Genomic DNA, 20,440 nt, shown 5'->3' on the forward strand with positions numbered 1-20,440 from the left:
GACAATCTACAAGCTCACAACACTTCACAGTGCGAGGCATTGTGAGCTTGTAGATCAGCTATTTTCACAATATTTATCTGCGGAATCTGAGAAGTATAGTGAAGTAGAAGTTTAGTTACTAGTTACTTTGCAGGTTCTTATTATTAATTGAGTTATGTATAGGAGTCAATATCACCATAAGGTACATTTGGGTGTCCTCACCACAATCACTCAAATATCATGAAAATGTAACAAAATAATGAAACTCTGAGGTCTTATTATGAATGGCCAAACATTTACACACTTATCAGTACAATGATAAGTCTCTGGAAATGTGTTTACAGATCTGTAACATTGGATGTATATGGTTTTGCCATGTCCCACACACCACTCTGCTAACTACAGTGTGTCTAATAAGTGGTTAATTCTTTGATTTTTCTTTTTCTTTTTACATAGTTTGATTGTCCACAACACCTTATTTGATAAAACAAGTCATTTTGATCTTAAATCATATGATATAGTCTGTTTTTATAATCATATTGAACATTTTTTGTGTGTCCCTGACATTGCTGTCCACCCTGTCAGTTGGGGGTAAACTGAAACTTACTTAAGTTTAAGTTCCCTTGTTATCTTCTTCCTGTCTTACTTCAATGGAGGCTGAAGCTATGGCAAGTTGCCAGTAAATATTTACAATTATATATATATTGTATTTTTCATAGTTTATGTGTGTAGTTGTATGTTGTCAAGCTTAGCATGTCCACTCTGTCATACTGAAATATCAATGAATATAAAAACTTTTCTGAAATTTGAAATATATCTGTTAAAAAGTATAGAGTCACCTTGCTAGCTAACTGAGCTAAGTTGCTAACAGAAGGTCCAGCATGTGCCAATTAAATCCTAAAACTGACCCAAAAGTTCCACCCTATCATTGTCCACCCTTTGAGTTTTTCCTGACAGGATGGACATATTTTACTGTTGACATATATTACAGTTAATTCATAAAAAGTGTGGGAGCTTGACCAACATGCATTTCTAACTGTACAACATCCACTTAATACAATGAGTAAAAAGTTAAATGGAAAATCACAGTTAAAAAAAAAAAAAAGCTAAGTCCCAAATGTACCTTATGGTGATATTGACTCATAGATTTTTTTAAAATAAATGCTACTTTTACTTAATTACAAAATCTGCATACTACTTCCACCAGAGCCAGTTCCCTCACTGGGCCATTAATGACTTTAACAAAACATCATCTACAGTACAATGGGGCTTGGTTTGGCCTGTAGCGCCATCTGCTGCCTGGGTCATGTCTACATGCTCTACAGTATAAGACCCAGAAATGTAAGAGAGAAATGGATCCAGTGGATGTTTGTCTAGTAAATAACATGGGATCATCTGTGTTTTATGCATTTTTACATGTCTGAATAGAAAGTCACATCAATCAGTCAGAATTAGGTTGAATGATTATTACGGAAACAATTTTATGATTTAAGAACAATGTCCAATGTTATTACATTGTACAATTTAAGCATATAGCATGTTTTTATTCAGAGTGACTTGCTAGTGGTAAATCAGAATAAATAGAGTAAACATGAACTCTAGTCAATAAACAAGGTAAATAGTCATCTAAATAGAATGCAGAAAGAACAATATGCCTCAATGAAACTATAGGATACCAGGTTAACAATGAACCTAGTATGAAACAAAAGTGAGAACAAGTGAATTGTCTACGTAGTAAACTAGCATCTATCGAAGGGAAAAAGTGGCAAGGAAGGATACAAGGGGAGTTCAGTTATTTAGTTGAATTATTAAATAATATATTATTAGAATAGCTGAGCTGTCTGCCTTAAAACAAATGATACACTTAACTACAACCATTGTTGTGAGCTCCTGTGAGCTTCTGCACTGGTGTAGATTGGGTTGATAACTTTCACAAAGCAAACGCACGCGCACGCACGCACGCACACACACACACACACACACACACACACACACACACACACACACACACACACACACACACACACACACACACACACACACACACACACACAAACAGAATGATGTGCGCAGCTTGTTACTTTAAAAACAGGCAATATGCATGATGTGGGCAGATGATGATGGATCACGCACACCTGGCGAAAATAGCTGATCTTAAGCTCCAAGCGACGCGCTGTGAGCTTGGAGATGGACAGTTTTCAGCAAAGAGATTTGGTGTAGTATACAGAGGTTTAAAAGAGAGGGGGTTCAAGTACAGACACCTGTGTAGGTTTAAGTGGTTAAAAGTGAATTGACTCCACTCTGGTGTTCTTGCATTTGGATGTTGCAGGAGGGATGTGTGGCTCCTATGTTATCCTATGTATCCTCCTCATTCAAAACCACCATAAAAGAGCACCGCAAATTGCAACAGGACCTAGACAAGTCTTCTGGTCATCCTGGTGCCTTTGCTGTTCATTAAGCAGTCAATCTGATCACAAACACTTATTCCATTCTTATGTGTTTGTTGTCTTATTTGTATTAGCCTGCATTAAAAGAACATAGAAGCACTTTTCCAATACCACTTAAGTCAGTGGTTCTCAAACTTTTTCATGGCCAGGGACTGAGGGACCCCAATAAGAGAAGTTTTTTACGGCTCTCTAGCAGTGATTCTCAACCATTTTAATTTCAAGGACCCCCAGTTTGACATGCATTAGGCTACGGACCCCCATTTAATGGCATTTATACCTCTGGGACCCCAATTCACATTGTAAAACCAATGTTAATTTAACTCTGAGAGTGTAAAAATGTGTACACTCAGAGTTACAGACCCATAAGGGTCCATTTGGTTCCTGTCCATCATTTAGCTGGGGACCCCCTGGAACCCCCTCAAATACCCCTGGGGGTCCCCGCCGGACCCCACTTTGAGAACCAATGACTTAAGTCCTATTATAGCCTACACCATCGTTTATGTAAGCACACATTTTTTTAATTAAAAACATATTTTTAAACATTTTGATACCATAATTCTTCTATTTGTAAAGTGAGACTACGAGACCTTTTGTCACTTATGGGTGATCTATTTAGCTGTCTATCATGCTGTTTGTGGACTGCATGCCACAATTACTGCATATTGCATTATGCACAGGGATACCGATCAATGACGAGCCATTAAACCTGTGAGGTTTTTAATTTTCACTGCTCAGTATTGGATTATTAGCTTCTGTCTGATTATTGCCTTGACTATGTGGATTATTTATTGATCTATCCTGATGGCTCATTGTATTACTTGTGTTTGTTTGGATTACTTGTGAATGTGTGGAGACGCAAATTGATTATGTGTGCATTTACAATAGCCTAAGTGCAATATTGAGCAAGCAGAATTAAAATAAAATAAAAAATCCAAAACTTTGATTTGAATGACACATTGAGGGGCCTCTAAACAACACAGAGCCAAAAGTGATTTCACTTACACCTGAAGGGGGCGCCAGATGTTTTTGCTTTGCTGCAGATTCAGTGAGAAACTGTGAGAGACTGCACACATTGCTCACATAATAAGTAGGCTAATTGTCAGTTGTCTTTTTGAACCTCAAAACGCTTCACTGTTCCTACCTAAACTGTTATAATTTATAAAGCAGAGAGTCTCAAACATTTTCATGTCAAGGACCTCCAAATTAATTAATTAATCTATTTGACCGAGGACCCCCATCAGAACAAGATGTGCCAGGGATCCCCATGCAAGATGTGTGTTTTAAAAGATTGTACATTTTCTTTGTAGATGGGCTATTTTCTAAAAGCCAATGTATATAGATAGAGTTAAAGTGTTTTTTGCTGCTATATTTTGCTGCTCCCCATGGAACCTTCTCAAGGTCTCCGGACCCCACTTTGAAAACCACTGATATAAGGTACTGTGGCATCTACTGATACATTCTGATGGTGTATATAATATGCAGCGCATATACTGTACACTGTGCATACACTGATGTTATTACAGTATATTATTACGATTAGACTACTGACTCTTTTTTTGCTCTTGTTTTTTCTCTTTCTCTTATTGTGTTCACTATTATTACTTATACTGTTACATTGTCAGAAGGAAGCTGAACACACCTGTACAGAAGATGTAACAATAAAGAACAACCTTGACCCTAATCTCTCAAGAACAGATTCCGAGCTGCAAAGAACAGCAGAGGGCGCTGTTTTTTTTTTCTTTTCTTTTTTTGACAATAGGCTCTATTCACAGCAGCCATATTATTAAGACATTCACAGGTGTTACCAATAATACTAATGAAGGCTCTGTTCCATTTAGTGTAGCACAGTGTTTCCACGACCCCCATAACTCTGAGAGTGTACAAATGGAACCAAATGGACCCGTAGGGGTCCATTTGGTTCCATTTGTTACACACCTGTAAGGGGCCATTTGGAAGCCCATGAGGGTCCCTGGACCCCAACTTTAGACCCACTGGTGTAACAGAGTGTTTCCAGTGAGCCAACATGCACAATATCAGCACCCTGAGTCTGTTTGACCAGAATGGAACAGAGCCTTCATTAGTATCATTGGTAACACCTGTGAATGTCTTCATATGGCTGCTGTGAATAGAGCCTATTGCCTTGACCTTGATGATTTACAAGTGAATTCAAATGCTGTCACTGAGTCTGAAGATGATGTTGAAGAGAGGAGTGGAGACCAGAACCAAGGTGAGACCCTTATAGCAGCAAAAGGACAACGATGCATCATGGAACAAACTGAAGTCAGACAAAGATGCTTGAGTTCAATCTATTCAGATGTATTGAAGGAAGTCACAGTATTTATAGGTTACAGAGGTACACGTGTTCATACAAGAGTCGCACAATATAAAAGTCCCATGTGGCAGTCACATGGGCTGACAATAGGTACATGACTTACAGTGGTGGAAAGTAACTAAGTACTGTACTTAAGTACAATTGTGAGGTAATTTTACTTTACTGGAGTGTTTCCAAATGTTTATACTTTTACTTCTACCCCACTACATCTCAGAGACAAATATAGTGCTTTTACACCACTACTTTTATTTTAAAACTTTAGTTACTAGTTACTTTATAGATATTCATTATTATTACAAAACATACATTAACCACTTCAGCTCTATTTAAGCTTTGGCTATTTGAAAATAGCAGATCTACGCGATGCGACGCATTGTGAGCTTGTAGATCTGCTATATTTTCAAAAGATTTTTATACATTTTATGCATTTGAAAAGTTGTGAAATGGGACATTCTGCATGATGAGTACTTTTTATTTTTGGTACTTTAAGTAGATTTTCATACCAATATGATATTTCATACCAATTTTACGCAAGTAGATTATGAATTCCGGAGTTTTACTTGTAACAGTATTTCTACATTGCAGTATTGATACGTTTACTTAAATAAAACATTTGATCTTTTCCACCACGAGCAAGGCGAGCAAAAAAGGCCACCAGATGTTTTCTTTGCAGTGAAGCGAGCACACCGCTTCTTCCTGTCACTTCCTGTCACTGATGAGAGATGGAACACAAGATAGATGCTAAACAGGAAAGAACAATATGTATGTGGTTAGCTGAGGAGGGTTTCACAGTTCGCAATATTCAGCTCCAACACAATTTCAGATGACATATAGGGCAAAAGGTTGAGCACAAAATGTGCTAGATCTGCAGAAAGGTGTTAGGACACAACCCTTCAGCTACTGTCAGCCACAACGAGGCCTCCTGCTATAAGGAACTTTAAGAGCGAACATTATGACTGTTGTCCACAGACTGTAAAAGAGGAAACGAGTGCAGAGCGGTATCGCTGCATGCCTTTACAGATGACTTTCTCTACATGCCCTGCCCACCAACCTAGAGCAAGAGAGAGAGAGAGAGAGAGAGAGAGAGAGAGAGAGAGAGAGAGAGAGAGAGAGAGAGAGAGAGAGAGAGAGAGAGAGAGAGAGAGAGAGAGAGAGAGAGAGAGAGAGAGAGAGAGAGAGAATGGGAAGTCCCGAGGTTGTGACCAGACTGAGGTGACGTGGATTTGAAAGACAGACGTGTTTATCTGTCAATGTCAAGATTAAACCCAGAAACGGTAAGTTTAATTTACCACCTTATTCTTAATGCTGTTGTTACGCTATAGGTAGTCAGATACACCTGAGGAGTTGTCAATTGTAGTATTTTATTTACTATGACCATATTTGTGTATGTATTTTATTTATTAATTACAATGTACAATCCTGTATTTTGTTTTTTATTATTCTGTGAAAACAACATCGGATTGTATCTGCTGTTAAACAGTTCTGCCACACCACAATGATCTGTTCATAACATTTTAAAGAGAGCCACCCAGTGTTGGGCAATTAATTCAGGAAGAGTAAGTTACTCGTTACTTATTACTAATTTAAATAGTAACAATATTACATTACTTATTACTTGGTATCAAGAGTAAGTTACTTTTGCATGTTAAATCTGTCCTCGACCACCCTGAGCCATTCCACCCTAGCATAATGAACAGGGGTTAGATGAGTGATAGATGTAAGGCCTAGTAGTAGCCTGACCAGTTTGTTTTGGGATGTCTGGAGCCTTGTTTTTGGCCTGACGAAGAGAGAAGAAACTAGAAAAAGTGCTCCTCGGAGCACAGGTCTCCGCCAGGTCAGGTAGGTTATTGTGGTCTCACTATAATAGGCCAATGCGAAAAGGGTGCCATTTCTTCTAAGGCCTTTCACAGCAATCGGACACTGCATTCATGATTTGAGGCATTTTGTTCAAAAAAATTGTTTTGCTAAATTAGACCTGCTGGTGGCGCTATAACAGGCCAATGTGAAAAGGGTGGCATTTCTTCCTCGGCCTAGTGGGAATGTGCGCGCAAATGTTCACGTAATTTGCATGCTGTTCATGATTTGAGGCATTTTGTTCAAAACGGAGTAGCCTACTCCTGCAAACTTTGGAAGCCAATTTTAGGCAATCAGGATGGAATATGAAAAATCTGAACAACCCGTTTCGTTTAATGACTATAGAGATACTGTGTACCGATTTGCGGGATTTTTGGACAAAATCTGTACTGTAAAAAAAATGCGTTTTGCACAAATCGGCCTCCTGATAGCGCTATAAAAGACCCATGTGAAAAATCTTGGGCATTTTATGCTCTGGCATCCAGGGAGTGTGTGTGCACAGTGTTGCTGCGATCAAGCCAACGGTGCCAGAAATTAGCTGTACACAGACAGAATGACGGACGGACGGACGGACACACGGACAGACGGACAGGGGGTAAAACATACTCTCGCCATGCCTTTCGGCCTGGCGGAGACAATTGTGTGCGTTTCAACATCTGGAGTGAACATAGCTCCTGGCTGCTGGGTAGTGAGTATAGCATATTTCTTATCTAGCAAGTTACTAGCAGTGTAGTTTAAGTGCTTTGTTACTGGTGCTGTATTCTCAGCTTGTGTTAGTCTGTAGTTTCTATTTTTGTATTTGTGCTATAAGCTGTAGGCCATTGATACTCTGTGTGTGCCTCACAGAGCACTTGAGGCAATTTCAGGTAGAACAGGCCACTTAATAGCCCTGTGCTAAGTGGCTGGGTGGGGCAGCACAGCTCCAAGGATTTAAAAGTCAGACTGCTATAGTTTCACCTCAGTGTGCGTTTCAACATCTGGAGTGAACATAGCTCCTGGCTGCTGGGTAGTGAGTATAGCATATTTCTTATCTAGCAAGTTACTAGCAGTGTAGTTTAAGTGCTTTGTTACTGGTGCTGTATTCTCAGCTTGTGTTAGTCTGTAGTTTCTATTTTTGTATTTGTGCTATAAGCTGTAGGCCATTGATACTCTGTGTGTGCCTCACAGAGCACTTGAGGCAATTTCAGGTAGAACAGGCCACTTAATAGCCCTGTGCTAAGTGGCTGGGTGGGGCAGCACAGCTCCAAGGATTTAGAAGTCAGGCTGCTATAGTTTCACCTCAGTGTGCGTTTCAACATCTGGAGTGAACATAGCTCCTGGCTGCTGGGTAGTGAGTATAGCATATTTCTTATCTAGCAAGTTACTAGCAGTGTAGTTTAAGTGCTTTGTTACTGGTGCTGTATTCTCAGCTTGTGTTAGTCTGTAGTTTCTATTTTTGTATTTGTGCTATAAGCTGTAGGCCATTGATACTCTGTGTGTGCCTCACAGAGCACTTGAGGCAATTTCAGGTAGAACAGGCCACTTAATAGCCCTGTGCTAAGTGGCTGGGTGGGGCAGCACTCCCCGGCAGACAATTAGCAATCAAGCTAAGTGGTTTTAAACCAGCGCTGAAAGCGGCAGCTTGCAAAGCGGCCAGCCGAACGAAGGCAGCTGCAGGCGACTTTGTCAAAGCGCGACTTAGTCAATGTAAGACCTGGACCATTGAGTGCTTCTTCTAGATATAGTAGTGTGTATATGTTTAGTGATCTACAATGGGCTTTCTTCCTATTCCTGTCCTCTCCTCTTTCTGGCGGTCGCAAAAACACTGGGTTACACCCAGATGTCGCGAGACCGCTAATCTAATATATCCTACTATTTCAACTCACGTCGAGCAAGTGGTAACAGGGGGGCTCTGGAATTGCCGATCGGCTGTGGTGGAAGGCAAAGCTGCTTTCATCACAGGCCACGCATCCGGGCTCTCCCTTAACTTCCTTGCCCTGACTGAGACCTGGATCCCACCAGAAAACACTGCTACACCCGCGGCTCTGTCAGATGTGTTCTCTTTCTCTCACACTCCCAGAGGCGTGCGGATAGGTGGTGGTGCTGGTCTGCTAATTTCCAGAAAATGGAAATACTCTCCTGTCTCACTGTCACAATTCTCTCCTAACTCTTTTGAATATCACATGGTCACGGTTTCTCATCCAGTCAAGCTCACCATTGCAGTTGTTTATCGCCCACCGGGCTCTGCTGGTGGCTTCCTGGAGGAACTCGACCATCTAGTCTCTCACTTCCCGGTCGACGGCTCTGGAATCATCCTTCTGGGTGACTTCAACCTCCCGACCGAGAAGCAGCTAGACCCACTACTGTCGTTTCTCGCCGCCTTCGACCTAGTCCTTTCCCCATCTCCCCCTACCCACGAGAAGGGCAACCAACTGGACCTGATCTTCACCAGAGGCTGCTCTACTGCTAACCTGTCCGTCACTCCTCCTCCCAGTGAAAAGGGTAAGAAACTCTCTGATCACTACCTCATGTCTTACTCTCTCTCTCTCTCCTCCCCCCCCCACAGCCCCTCCCTACCCACATGATTTCCTCACGTCGCAACCTTCGCTCACTATCCTCCTCTGATCTTTCCTCCTCTGTCCTCTCTGCTCTCCCTGCCCCCGAATCCTTTGCTCTACTATCCCCCGATACTGCCACTGATCTTCTTTTCTCTACTCTATCCTCTTCCCTGGACCATCTCTGTCCCCTCACCACCAGGCCTGCACGCCAAACTCCACCTGCACCCTGGTTGTCGGACTCAGTGCGTACTGAGAGACGGAGCCTAAGAGCAGCTGAGCGTAAATGGAGAAATGGCAACCTCCCGGAGGACCTTCTTACCTTCCAATCTCTCCTTTCTACCTTTTCCTCCTCTCTATCAGCTGCTAAAGCTGCTTTCTTCTGCACTAAAATTCAGGCTTCTGCTTCTAACCCTAAAAAACTCTTTGAAACTTTCTCCTCTCTCCTGCAACCACCTCCCCCTCCTCCCTCCTCGTCCCTCGTCCCTGACGATTTCGCCAACTTCTTTGACAAGAAGGTGAACGATATCCGATCCTCATTCCCTCCTCCCCCGGCTGGTGCCCTGCGCACTACCCACACCCGTCCCTCTTCCACCCTCCCCTCTCTAGCTTCATCTACTCCTCTCTCCCCCCCCTCCACCTCTCTATCCCACTTTTCTCCCCTTTCTCCTAACGAGGTCCTTCTCCTTGTTACCTCTAGCCGCCCCACCTCATGCTCTCTGGACCCTGTCCCATCCCCTCTGCTGCAGTCCACTGCACCTGAACTTCTTCCCTTCTTAACCCACCTTATTAACACCTCTCTGACATCTGGTTACTTTCCCTCTACTTTCAAGACTGCCAGAGTCACCCCCCTCCTCAAGAAACCGACACTTGACCCCTCTGAAGTCAAGAACTACAACCCGGTTTCCCTTCTATCCTTCCTATCTAAAACTCTCGAACGTGCTGTGTTCAAACAACTGTCCTCGTATCTCCACCAGAACAACCTCCTGGACTCCAACCAGTCTGGGTTCAAAGTGGGTCACTCGACAGAGACTGCCCTCCTGGCAGTGGCGGAGTCACTCCATGCCGCTAGAGCGAACTCTCTCTCCTCTGTCCTGATACTCCTGGACCTGTCTGCAGCGTTCGACACAGTGAACCATCAGATCCTCCTCTCCACCCTCGAGGGGATGGGTGTCTCAGGCTCTGCACTCTCCCTGTTTGCATCCTACCTGACGGGTCGCTCCTACCAGGTGAAGCTGGGAGGGTCTGTGTCAGAACCACACAGGCTCACTACTGGGGTTCCCCAAGGCTCGGTTCTGGGTCCTCTTCTCTTCTCTCTCTACACTACATCTCTTGGTGCTGTCATCCGCTCCCATGGCTTTTCCTACCACTGCTATGCCGATGACACCCAGCTGATCCTCTCATTCCCCCCCTCTGACACACACGTGGAGGCACGCATTGCTGCTTGTCTGGCTGACATCTCGGAGTGGATGTCGACGAACCACCTGAAGCTCAACCTGGACAAGACCGAGCTGATGTTCATCCCGGGGAAGGGCTGTCCTCACCGAGACATGGCCATCACCATTGAGAACGCTGTGGTGACGTCAACTCGGACTGCGAAGAATCTGGGTGTGACCCTGGACGATCAACTGTCGTTCTCGGCTAACATCGCATCAGTGACACGGTCCTGCAGATTCCTCCTCTACAACATCAGGAGAATTCGGCCCTTCCTCACGGAGAAGGCAGCCCAGGTGCTCATCCAGGCTCTTGTCATCTCCCGCCTGGACTACTGCAACTACCTCCTGGCTGGCGCTCCGGCATCTGCCATCAGACCTCTGGAGCTCGTTCAGAAAGCTGCGGCTCGTCTGGTGTTCAACCGCCCCAAGTTCTCTCACACAACTATCCTTCTCCGTTCCCTGCACTGGCTCCCCGTAGCGGCTCGCATTCAGTTTAAAACCCTGGTGCTAGCCTATAGGGCAGCGAAAGGAACAGCTCCCTCTTACCTCCGGGTATTGGTCAATGCCCACAACCCTTCCCGACCACTCCGGTCGGCCACCAAGGGGCGACTGACTCCCCCGCCACTCAACGGTCCTTCTGGTCGATCGACACGGTCACGACTTTTTTCTGTTCTGGCCCCACAGTGGTGGAATGAACTTCCCACTGATGTCAGGACAGCAGAGTCACTGCCCATCTTTCGCCGCAGGCTGAAAACCCACCTCTTCAGGAAACACTACCCTTCCTCTTTGCCTGGCCTACTTGTTGTTAACTAGTTGTACGAATGCTTGTTTTATTGTTGAATTGTTTATTGGATCTTGTTTAGTCAATACAATTATTTGTTTTTAGCTCCTGCTCATTTGACTACTTTGTCTCATCTGTTTAAGGAAATAGGTAGCTGATATATTGCACTTTTACCTTAGCGCTAGGTATGCTCTTGGTTGCTTGTTATTGCAGAAAATGCACTTATAACCTCTGGTGATTAGTAGCTTTCGTTCCCTACCTTTGTTGATTGCACTTATTGTAAGTCGCTTTGGATAAAAGCGTCTGCTAAATGACTGTAACGTAATGTAATGTAATTAAAATACTCCTAATTTCTACTACCCTCGATAGTTTCAGCAAAGACCTATAAACCCTATACATTTAAACCCAATATGTGTACTGCGTTGTTGCACCCCGGATAACGCATGCCCCGCGCAGAGGAGTTTTCAGACCAAGCAAAACTATAAAACTATAAACCTCTCCGTGCAGGAAACACACTCTAAAATATCTAATTCTATTTATAGAATTAGCAACTGTTTGCAACTGTGTTGCATACTCTTTCACACACCAATGTGTCCGGTGATAAGATCAGACCCGAAGTCTTCTTTGAAGAAATAACCGAATCCTCTTCTTAAGACTTCTCTCGTAGAAAAGGATTTTTATTTAACACTCAAGCTACTGTAATACAGGCTTTTATCAATAATATTATTAACTAGAAAAAGTGCTCCTCGGAACACAGGTCTCCACCAGGTCAGGTAGGTTATTGTGGCCTCCTTGTGGCGCTATAATAGGCCAATGTGAAAAGGGTGTCATTTTTTCTTAGACCTTGCACGGCAATCGGACACTTCATTCATGATTTGAGGCATTGTGTTCCAAAAATGTGTATTCGAAAGACCTGTGGTGGCGCTATAACAGGCCAATGTTAAAAGGGTGGCATCTGTTCCTCAACATCCTCCTACCATAATTGGCGGCCTGGTGGCCAAACTCAAGTGTAAGGAGGCAGTCTCCAAGCACACACATGGCCCAACTTACTCCACATTTCCCCCCCAAATTCCTCAATATTCTGCCTGTAACACCAGCTGCTTCCCACACCATTACTCTACTTGCACGATGTACAATTAATATGAAACGCATTATGCCCCAATACTTATGCAAATCACTTCGCCAGCTCGCAATTTACTTCCGCATGGTTCTTTTAACAGCCAATCATCATCATCTGCGACCAAAACTGAGCACCTTCGTTGCCACATCCGTGAAACGGGCAAGAAACAAGCGCTGCCGTGGTGCAAACCCCGTTTTGCACAAATCGGCCTCCTGGAGGCGCTATAACAGGCTCATGTGAAACATTTGGGGCAGAGGTTCTGCTGTGGCATTCAGGGACTGTGTGTGTGCACAGTTTTGCTGCGATCAAGCCAACGGTGCCGGAGATTAGCTGTACAAAGACAGAATGACGCACACACACACACACACACACACAGACGGACGGACGGACGGACGGACGGACGGACGGACGGACGGACGGACACACACACGGACGGCCACACACACGGACGGACGGACAGGGGGCAAAACTTACTCTCTCGCCATGCCTTTCGGCCTGGCGGAGACAATAATAAAATTCTCTGTTTATTCAACTAGATTATGGGCAATGCCAAGATTCTAATCAAATACAGCAAAATCTACTATCGCTCCCCGCAACCTCGTTGCAGCCTGGTCACCAAAAAGGAACTAATCAGAGAGAGCTACAATGGGAGAAGCTCCGCACAAGGCTAGGTCCGTCACCCGGCTAAAAGGACAAACAAGTGACACCTCACACAAGCTTCTCTACCAGACCCACCCAGAACAGAATTATACAGCAGTATTTATACCATATTGGTTACATCCGACACACCTATGGGATTGCCTCCCTCATGGTTAGAACATTTCATTACACAAACCTATTATGGAGCTTTCTTCCTAACAGTTAAAACATTTCAGCTGTTGCCATAGCAATTTGGTCATGTGAGCCAAAAGTATAGTTTGCTTAGCAAGTCATTGAAGTTGTGGTGGCCGAAAGCATCAGGGAGCAGAGATAATGTCAGCAGCAGCAGGCGGCTGACTTCTTTTCCAACGTATGCGTTGTCGCCGCGCTTGTTTCTCTTCTTCAGCAGAGTGCGTTGCTCGGCAAGCTCACCCAGCTGCTTTGGTCACCAAAGGCTGGGGAATGACTAGGCCATATCTTAGCCTAACCACGTCACATGTGACAACCTCCTATGGAGTATAAATGATAGGCTTAATATCTTGGACAAATAACTAGTTCATTATAACTTAGTAACTCAAAGTTACTTGGATTAATAACTGTAATATTATTACTTTTTGGCAATTGAACAAAGTTACACTAGTTACTGTGGAAAGTGATTACTGTATATGACATGAATATATTAGGTACTGCGGAACACTGGCTATATCTATTACAAAGGCACAGCATTATGTAACTGACCATATTATGGAAAATACCCCTACTGACCATTTTCCAAACAGCCTTAAATAAGAATATCTGCTTACAACAAGGTGGTGAAACATTCATTTTGACTAATGAGTGCTGTGTTTGTACAGTATGGCAATTAATGTCCTGCTCTATTATCTGATAAGGAGAAGTCACGTAGGGAAGTTCAAAGTCCAATCTTTACTCTATGATAAAATCAATATATGATTGTGCATAAATATGAGCTCAATTACTAAATGACCACTCTTTCTACTTTAACTGTTTGTTGTAATAGTAGGGTTCATGCATGGTCATAAAAACAGACTTTGGACACATTTCAATTGCAGGTATTTCAAATCAACCATGCTGCTTTCAGGCTGCAGCCAAGCAGCTTGTGACACCAGGCCCATAAAGATATTCATTCATATTCATATTCATAAAGTGGGTATTGTTTTTAGACAGAAAGAATAGTTGCAACCAACATTCATACTTGGTATATCATTACCTACTGTATATCTCAACTGGTTGGAGTGACAGAGACAGGTCTGGTATAACATATATTTAAGTTTAAGTACAACTTTGTAGGTGCTTGCCAGATTACACACAGTGGTTGAAAAAGTACTCTGATTTATAATTATTATGTTTCTTTTTGTTTTGCTTACTGTAAGTAAAAGTATCAGTACCACAATGAAGACTGTGACAAGTAAAACTCAAATTCAAATTATTATTTTAGAAAAAGTATAAACGTATTTTCATCAAAATTAAAGTACCAAAAGTAAAAGTACTCATTCTGCAGTCCCATTTCAAAGGTTTTCAGAATGTGTCCAAAATCTTTCGAAAATAGCCGATCTACAAGCTCACAATGTGTCACATCACAATGCACAGCTTGTATATAAGGGCGGCTTCACACTGGGTCCGTTTGCATGCGAACCGTTCCCGAGTCCGAATCATAGACTGTAAAAAAGAATGGACAAAGCCACTCCCCTGCTTTCTACAGAACGAAAATGAAGCCGATAGTTCAGGAACATGCATTCATCCATCGTTAATATATACAGTTGGCCACGTCCGGAACTCAAACGCTATTGGTTGAGACCAGACACGTGACCAGCGAACCGGAAAACACCCCCAAAAATGCTATTGGTTGGGTAGCTTGTCAATCAAGAGCGGGGGCGGGGAATGAATGCTATTGGTTGTGTAGGTTGTCAATCAAATCATCCCGCCCCTCCTGGAGCATAGCCTACTTTATCGTCAATTTTAGAATAAATGGGACCATAATTTAGCAAAACGCATATCATGATGATTGAAAGGAGACTTTAAACTAGCAACTGGAAGCATATAGAATTTATGACAATTTTTATTACGGTAAGAAAATCTAGTCTAAAGTTTGTCAAAAACCCATTCACTTGCGCTAAAATAAATTCTTTCTGACACTTCAGGTCGGCGCAGGGTAAAACAGCGCCACTCTGGCCATTCATAAGCTTCCGTGTTGGCCTCATCGTAAATATCCAAGCCTTGCCCCTTGGTCCGAATGGCTTCTACCAGCTGGCCGCGTGACTCCATAGTCTAAACCAGTTGTGCATGATTGGCCAATACGCTTGTGCAAGGACGCGCTGTGATTGGCCAGTAGTCACTTTGAGTGACAGTTGGGGCAAACGCTCTCACCAAAACATTATTTACTATTCTGTCCCTATCGGTACATAACTCGAACGGCGCTGAGTCGACTAGCAGACCATTGGCCGGTCGACGCGGGCACTCGCGCCTGGTGGCGCTCGGGCGCGTCTCCTCGGCCTCAAGGTCTGCTGAGTCGGCGCGCCTCCGTCATGGTCCAAAACTATACTTTATCGGCGAAAAAAAAGAGTCCGCGGTTGTTTCAAAAAGGCACTTCCGCGTTGGCCACAGAAGGGGGCGTGTTTATAGCACAACTGGTTTAGAATTTGTAATGTCGCCAGCTGGCCTGCATTCACATTGGCCAAGATCTTTGCGCACCAGAGAACACTTGCATATATACCCCCGATCCTATAGGTGGCGGCATGCACATAGTAGTTCGCCTGTGGACACAGACGTCATCAACTATGCGACAATGTTTGTGCTGGTCGCACATAAATATAGGGTTGGGGAGAGAGTCAACGCACTGAGCACACAGCGCAGTGGGTGCACCGTGCATCCACACATGTCCGTCAAGTTGCCGTACGGACGCCGGAGGTCCAATCCACTCCCATATTAAGTTTAAAACCGGAAGTACCGTTCCGTTTTTTTTTTAACATGGGAGTGGACGGGGCTACCATCACGTAGCGTACCGTTGCACGCTAGCGTACGGGCATGTGTGGATGTACCCACACATCTCCGTTTGCTGGCGTGAAACGGGTCGCTACGAAACGGGAGCTCTTGTTCCGGATCCGGCAATTTTGTTATGTATACAAATGTGTTGCGGAAACCGGATGTGCTTTTTCCGGACCGGATCGCGCCCGTCTTTCCGTTTTTTTTTAACATGGGAGTGGATGGGACTTCCGGCCGTCTGTACGGTCGCGAACGGAATTGTGTGTATGTACCCACTGGGTACATACACACATCTCCGTTTGCTGGCGTGAAACGGTACGCTACGAGACGGAAGCCCTTGTTCCGGATCCGGCCATTTCTGTCTGTTACTCAATGAAAAGCGGAACACGGATGTGCTTTTTCCGGACCGGATCGCGTCCGTCTTTCCGTTTTTTTTTTAACATGGGAGTGGATGGGACTTCCGGCCGTCCGTACGGTCGCGAACGGACATGTGTGGATTGACCCAATGAGCGCACAGAAGTCAAGGCACAGACTGCTGTGTTGTTGACGGACAACGGATGCACGCTTATGAGAAACAACACAAATAAAACCTGGTGAAACACTTGTGTGCATTAGCGCAAGATGAGGATACAGGAAACATTCAGTCTAAATGTCCAGTTTGCTAACCTTCACAACTACTACTACTTTTGTATTTGAAACTTTACATTTCTCTAAATATTATAAACTTTCACGACAGCTTAAGTACAAAAATATATCATTTATGAAAAGGCAACTATAGTAGCCTATACAGTGAAGTCGGACTGAATGACTGAAACGTTGTATTGTGAATTGTACTCCCATGTACTGTTTCTCATGTCTCATGTCTAAATAAAGTACATCAATCCAACGTCTTTTCTTTTTTTACTCTCTTGGTGTGGGGATTATCTGGCACAATGTATCTGTTATGAAAGAGAAATTGCATCATGAGTGAAACCGCTATAGTCCTTGGGAAACCATAAACCTACGTAGGCCTACATCTAAATGAGTTACCATATTTACTTACAAATTTCAAATTACAAAGCCTTATAAGCTATATATTTCTGGGATGCATAGTAGCTGAAACTCCACAAGATATACTATATATATACTGATGATGATGCGGTACTAAATCTTTCATCATCCCGCGGGTTCATTTTATAATTTAATGATGAAATTAACCCGCGGGATCCGGCCATGGTTGAACCCCTGTGGATTGATCTGCGACGTGTTTTTGTGACTGTTTTTGTCGAGTTTATATACCGTCACCTATTACAAATAGCGGGCCACTTCCGTCAAACGGTACGCTTGCTTTCACATTGCAGCGTACCGTACCCAAATACGCATGATTCGGATCCGAGACTACCTCCGGAGGTGGTTTCGGGAACGGAACGGTGATCCGTTTCGGGGAACGATACGCAACATTCACACTAGCACGACACCTGCCAAGCGGTCTGGGGTGCGCACCCGGGACCATAGTGTGAAACCGCCCTAAGTCTAAGCTTATCACCGGAAATGACACCCCCCCCACCCCCCAACTGTTCACTGTATATATCTTTATTTTTTATCACTACTCGTATATATATGATGTTTAGCATATTATTGTATATTAATGTTTGTCTTTAAATGTCTCAATTAATTGAATACACAGGACCTCAATGGTATTCAATTAATCAATCAAATATAAAACAGGGCTTCATTTGTTAATGTGTGTAATTTTCATAATAATCTAAAGCTACAAAGTAAATCAGTAAGTAAATTTGCTTCTGAGATGTAGTGGAGTATAAAAGTATAAAAGTATAAAGTATTGAAAAATGCATACTCAAATGAAGTAAAATGCCTCAAAATGGTATGCAGTGCTTGAGTAAATGTACGTAGTTTCTTTCCACCAATTATTACACAACAACCTTACATTTCTAAAACTGTCCCTTCTTTATCAACATGTGTAAAGCTTAAATACATAATAAATGTTTGAGCAAATGTATTGAACACGTTTTCTTTGTCAACCCACAGTTATTCTGAAGCAAAGACATGGATCCGGTAGCACAGAGCATGAATAATAAGCTCCAAGTGGTCCCACCAGGGACCACAGCTGCCCCAACAGAAACACATCCCATAATACAGTTCATTATGAGTGGAAACCTCAAGAAGTTCAAGAAATCAATCAGAGACAAAGACATTGATGGCCTATACCCATCCAAAGAGCTCAACATTCAGATATGTCCTTTGGCTGCTGCTGTGGTATATCACAAGGAGGACATTTTTGCCTTTCTTCTGAAAGAGCATGCAAACCCAGATCAGTTATCCACAAATAACTGGACACCTCTGCATTTTGCCTCCATTCACAAAACACCACTTGATTTTGTGCACAAACTGATTAAAGCAGGAGCAGATCTAAATGTTATCACAAATGGTCCCCGCGCTATGACACCACTTCAGGTTGCTGCCGTCAGTAAGAGAGATGATATTGTGAAAGTCCTAATCAAAGCTGGAGGGCTTGTAGAACCAATCCATGTTACACATCCTGCACATGTTTTTTTCAATATAAAAATATCTGACATGATGCATGAGCTTGCATTGAGCGGTGGTGACTTTTCTAAAATAAAAGATTATATAGATCTGTACATTGCTGTACAACAGAAAACACCAACAGAAGTTTTCAGCATTTTTGATCGTCATATGCTGGATGAGAATCCTCAGACCCATCTGACCATTATTGACCTACTCTTTACTGTTACCGGACTATCAGCAGACGAGTATCGTCACAGAACTATTAAGTGGTTGAAGGACAATGATAAGCTGAATGTCTATATTGAAAATGCAGACAAACGCCTTCCAGAAATTCAACATGCATACGTGCAGAATGTAGTTGTTCATAATCTGCATGCAGTTTTCTGCAAAATGACAGAGATACCCAGTCAGTTATCACTATCTATGATCCCCACGCTGCTGAAAGTCCTTTCCACAAGCACTCAATTTCCTCATATACAGAAAAACGTTCTGATAACTCTATATGTGATAGCAAAAAAGACTAAAGTCAAAGATGACTGGAATCAGTACCTCATGGATACATTATGCACAACGATTGTTCCTTTTGTGAAGAAAGAGCACTCCACTGATATGCAGGTGTATACTTATGGCATACTGTCAAACCTGCTTCCATGTGAACGTGTCACTGACATCTTTCTATCAGTGGGAATAGATCATGTGCCTGAGGATATAATTACATCTGCAGACATGCAGATGGATAATGACCTGAAGGAAAAGCTTAGAGACATGCAAAAGTATCTAAACAAACCAAGCTCAGAGTGTGATGTTTCCACAACTGCCAATACAGAGCCACCAGGATCCAAAAAGAAGAAGAGAATAAGGAGAAAAAAATCAGGAAAGAAAGAGGAGCTGAAAGATGAAGTTCATGTTGATGCAGATCCTGTTCCTGTTGAGGAATCTGGTCTGGCTGAAAGTTCACATGTGCAACCTATGCACCCCGTAGCCAGTGTGTCGCCAAAACCACGTAATTGGTACACAAACAGTCAAAGATGGAAGCAACAGTTAGAGAAGCTTGCAAACATAGATGAAAGTGAAGTGAAAAAAGTTGGGAGTCTTGTGTTTGGGACAGATGATGAATTCTGCATTGCAATGGGAAGTGATGGAACTGAGGTCTTCTTGGGGCTAAGGGATGACGGCACTGAAGTCGCAGTTAAGAGAATGAGAAAAAGAAACTACCAAGTGCTGAAGAATGAGGAAGGCTTTTTACGTCTTCCAAAGCTTGATCATCCTTCGATTGTACGATATGTCGACTTTGCAGAGGATGAATACTTTGGATACCTTGGGCTTCAGTTATGTGAATACACACTGGAAGAATACATCAAATGTAACTTTACTGAAGACAGCCTTGGTGAAATGAGGAAGGATCTTGCAAATCAGGTTCTCAGTAGCTTAAGAATTCTTCATTGTCAGAATCCTCAAATTCTCCATCGGGATATCAAGCCCCAGAATGTCTTGATTGGTAACAAATTAAGAGCACACACTTTCAGAGATTAAATTGAATTGTATTTCCATCAATCTTACACACTATTCATTATGTTGATCAACCCAATTTGCCTTGCAGATGTTGAAAAAAGGGCAAGATTAGCAGATTTTGGAATTAGCCGACGAATACCCAAAGGACAAACAACCCTACGTACAAGCAGTGCAGGAACGAAATGCTGGAAGGCAAAGGAGACTTTGCATGAAGACAGTGATATTGCATATAAAAGAAGCACTGATATCCAGGTTATTCTTTTATGTTTGTGAGAAAGGT

At 43.0% G+C, this 20,440-nt stretch overlaps 2 protein-coding genes across 2 annotated transcripts in view; both read left to right on the forward strand.

Moving 5' to 3' along the window:
* Positions 1-17,632, forward strand: part of LOC311065193 (R3H domain-containing protein 1-like) — a gene marked incomplete at its 3' end in the record, with an annotated part of 55,291 nt that extends 37,659 nt beyond the window's left edge. Inside the window, exons 16-17 of the mRNA XM_084085410.1 lie at positions 8,797-9,093; positions 17,463-17,632. Of these exons, the coding sequence (XP_083941536.1) occupies positions 8,797-9,093; positions 17,463-17,632 (467 nt within the window). The remainder of the gene's footprint in view (positions 1-8,796; positions 9,094-17,462) is intronic.
* LOC311064765 (uncharacterized protein) lies at positions 5,937-20,433 on the forward strand (the record flags this gene model as incomplete). The annotated part of the gene is made up of 3 exons (XM_084084703.1): positions 5,937-6,032; positions 18,151-20,146; positions 20,249-20,433. The coding sequence occupies exons 2-3, from the start codon at positions 18,169-18,171 to the stop codon at positions 20,431-20,433; spliced, it is 2,163 nt and encodes a 720-aa protein (XP_083940829.1). The 5' UTR covers positions 5,937-6,032; positions 18,151-18,168.
* Between the last annotated feature and the right edge of the window lie 7 nt (positions 20,434-20,440).

Source organism: Gymnoscopelus microlampas, assembly GCF_963454915.1.
Source record: "Gymnoscopelus microlampas genome assembly, chromosome: 17".
NCBI lineage: Eukaryota > Metazoa > Chordata > Actinopteri > Myctophiformes > Myctophidae > Gymnoscopelus > Gymnoscopelus microlampas.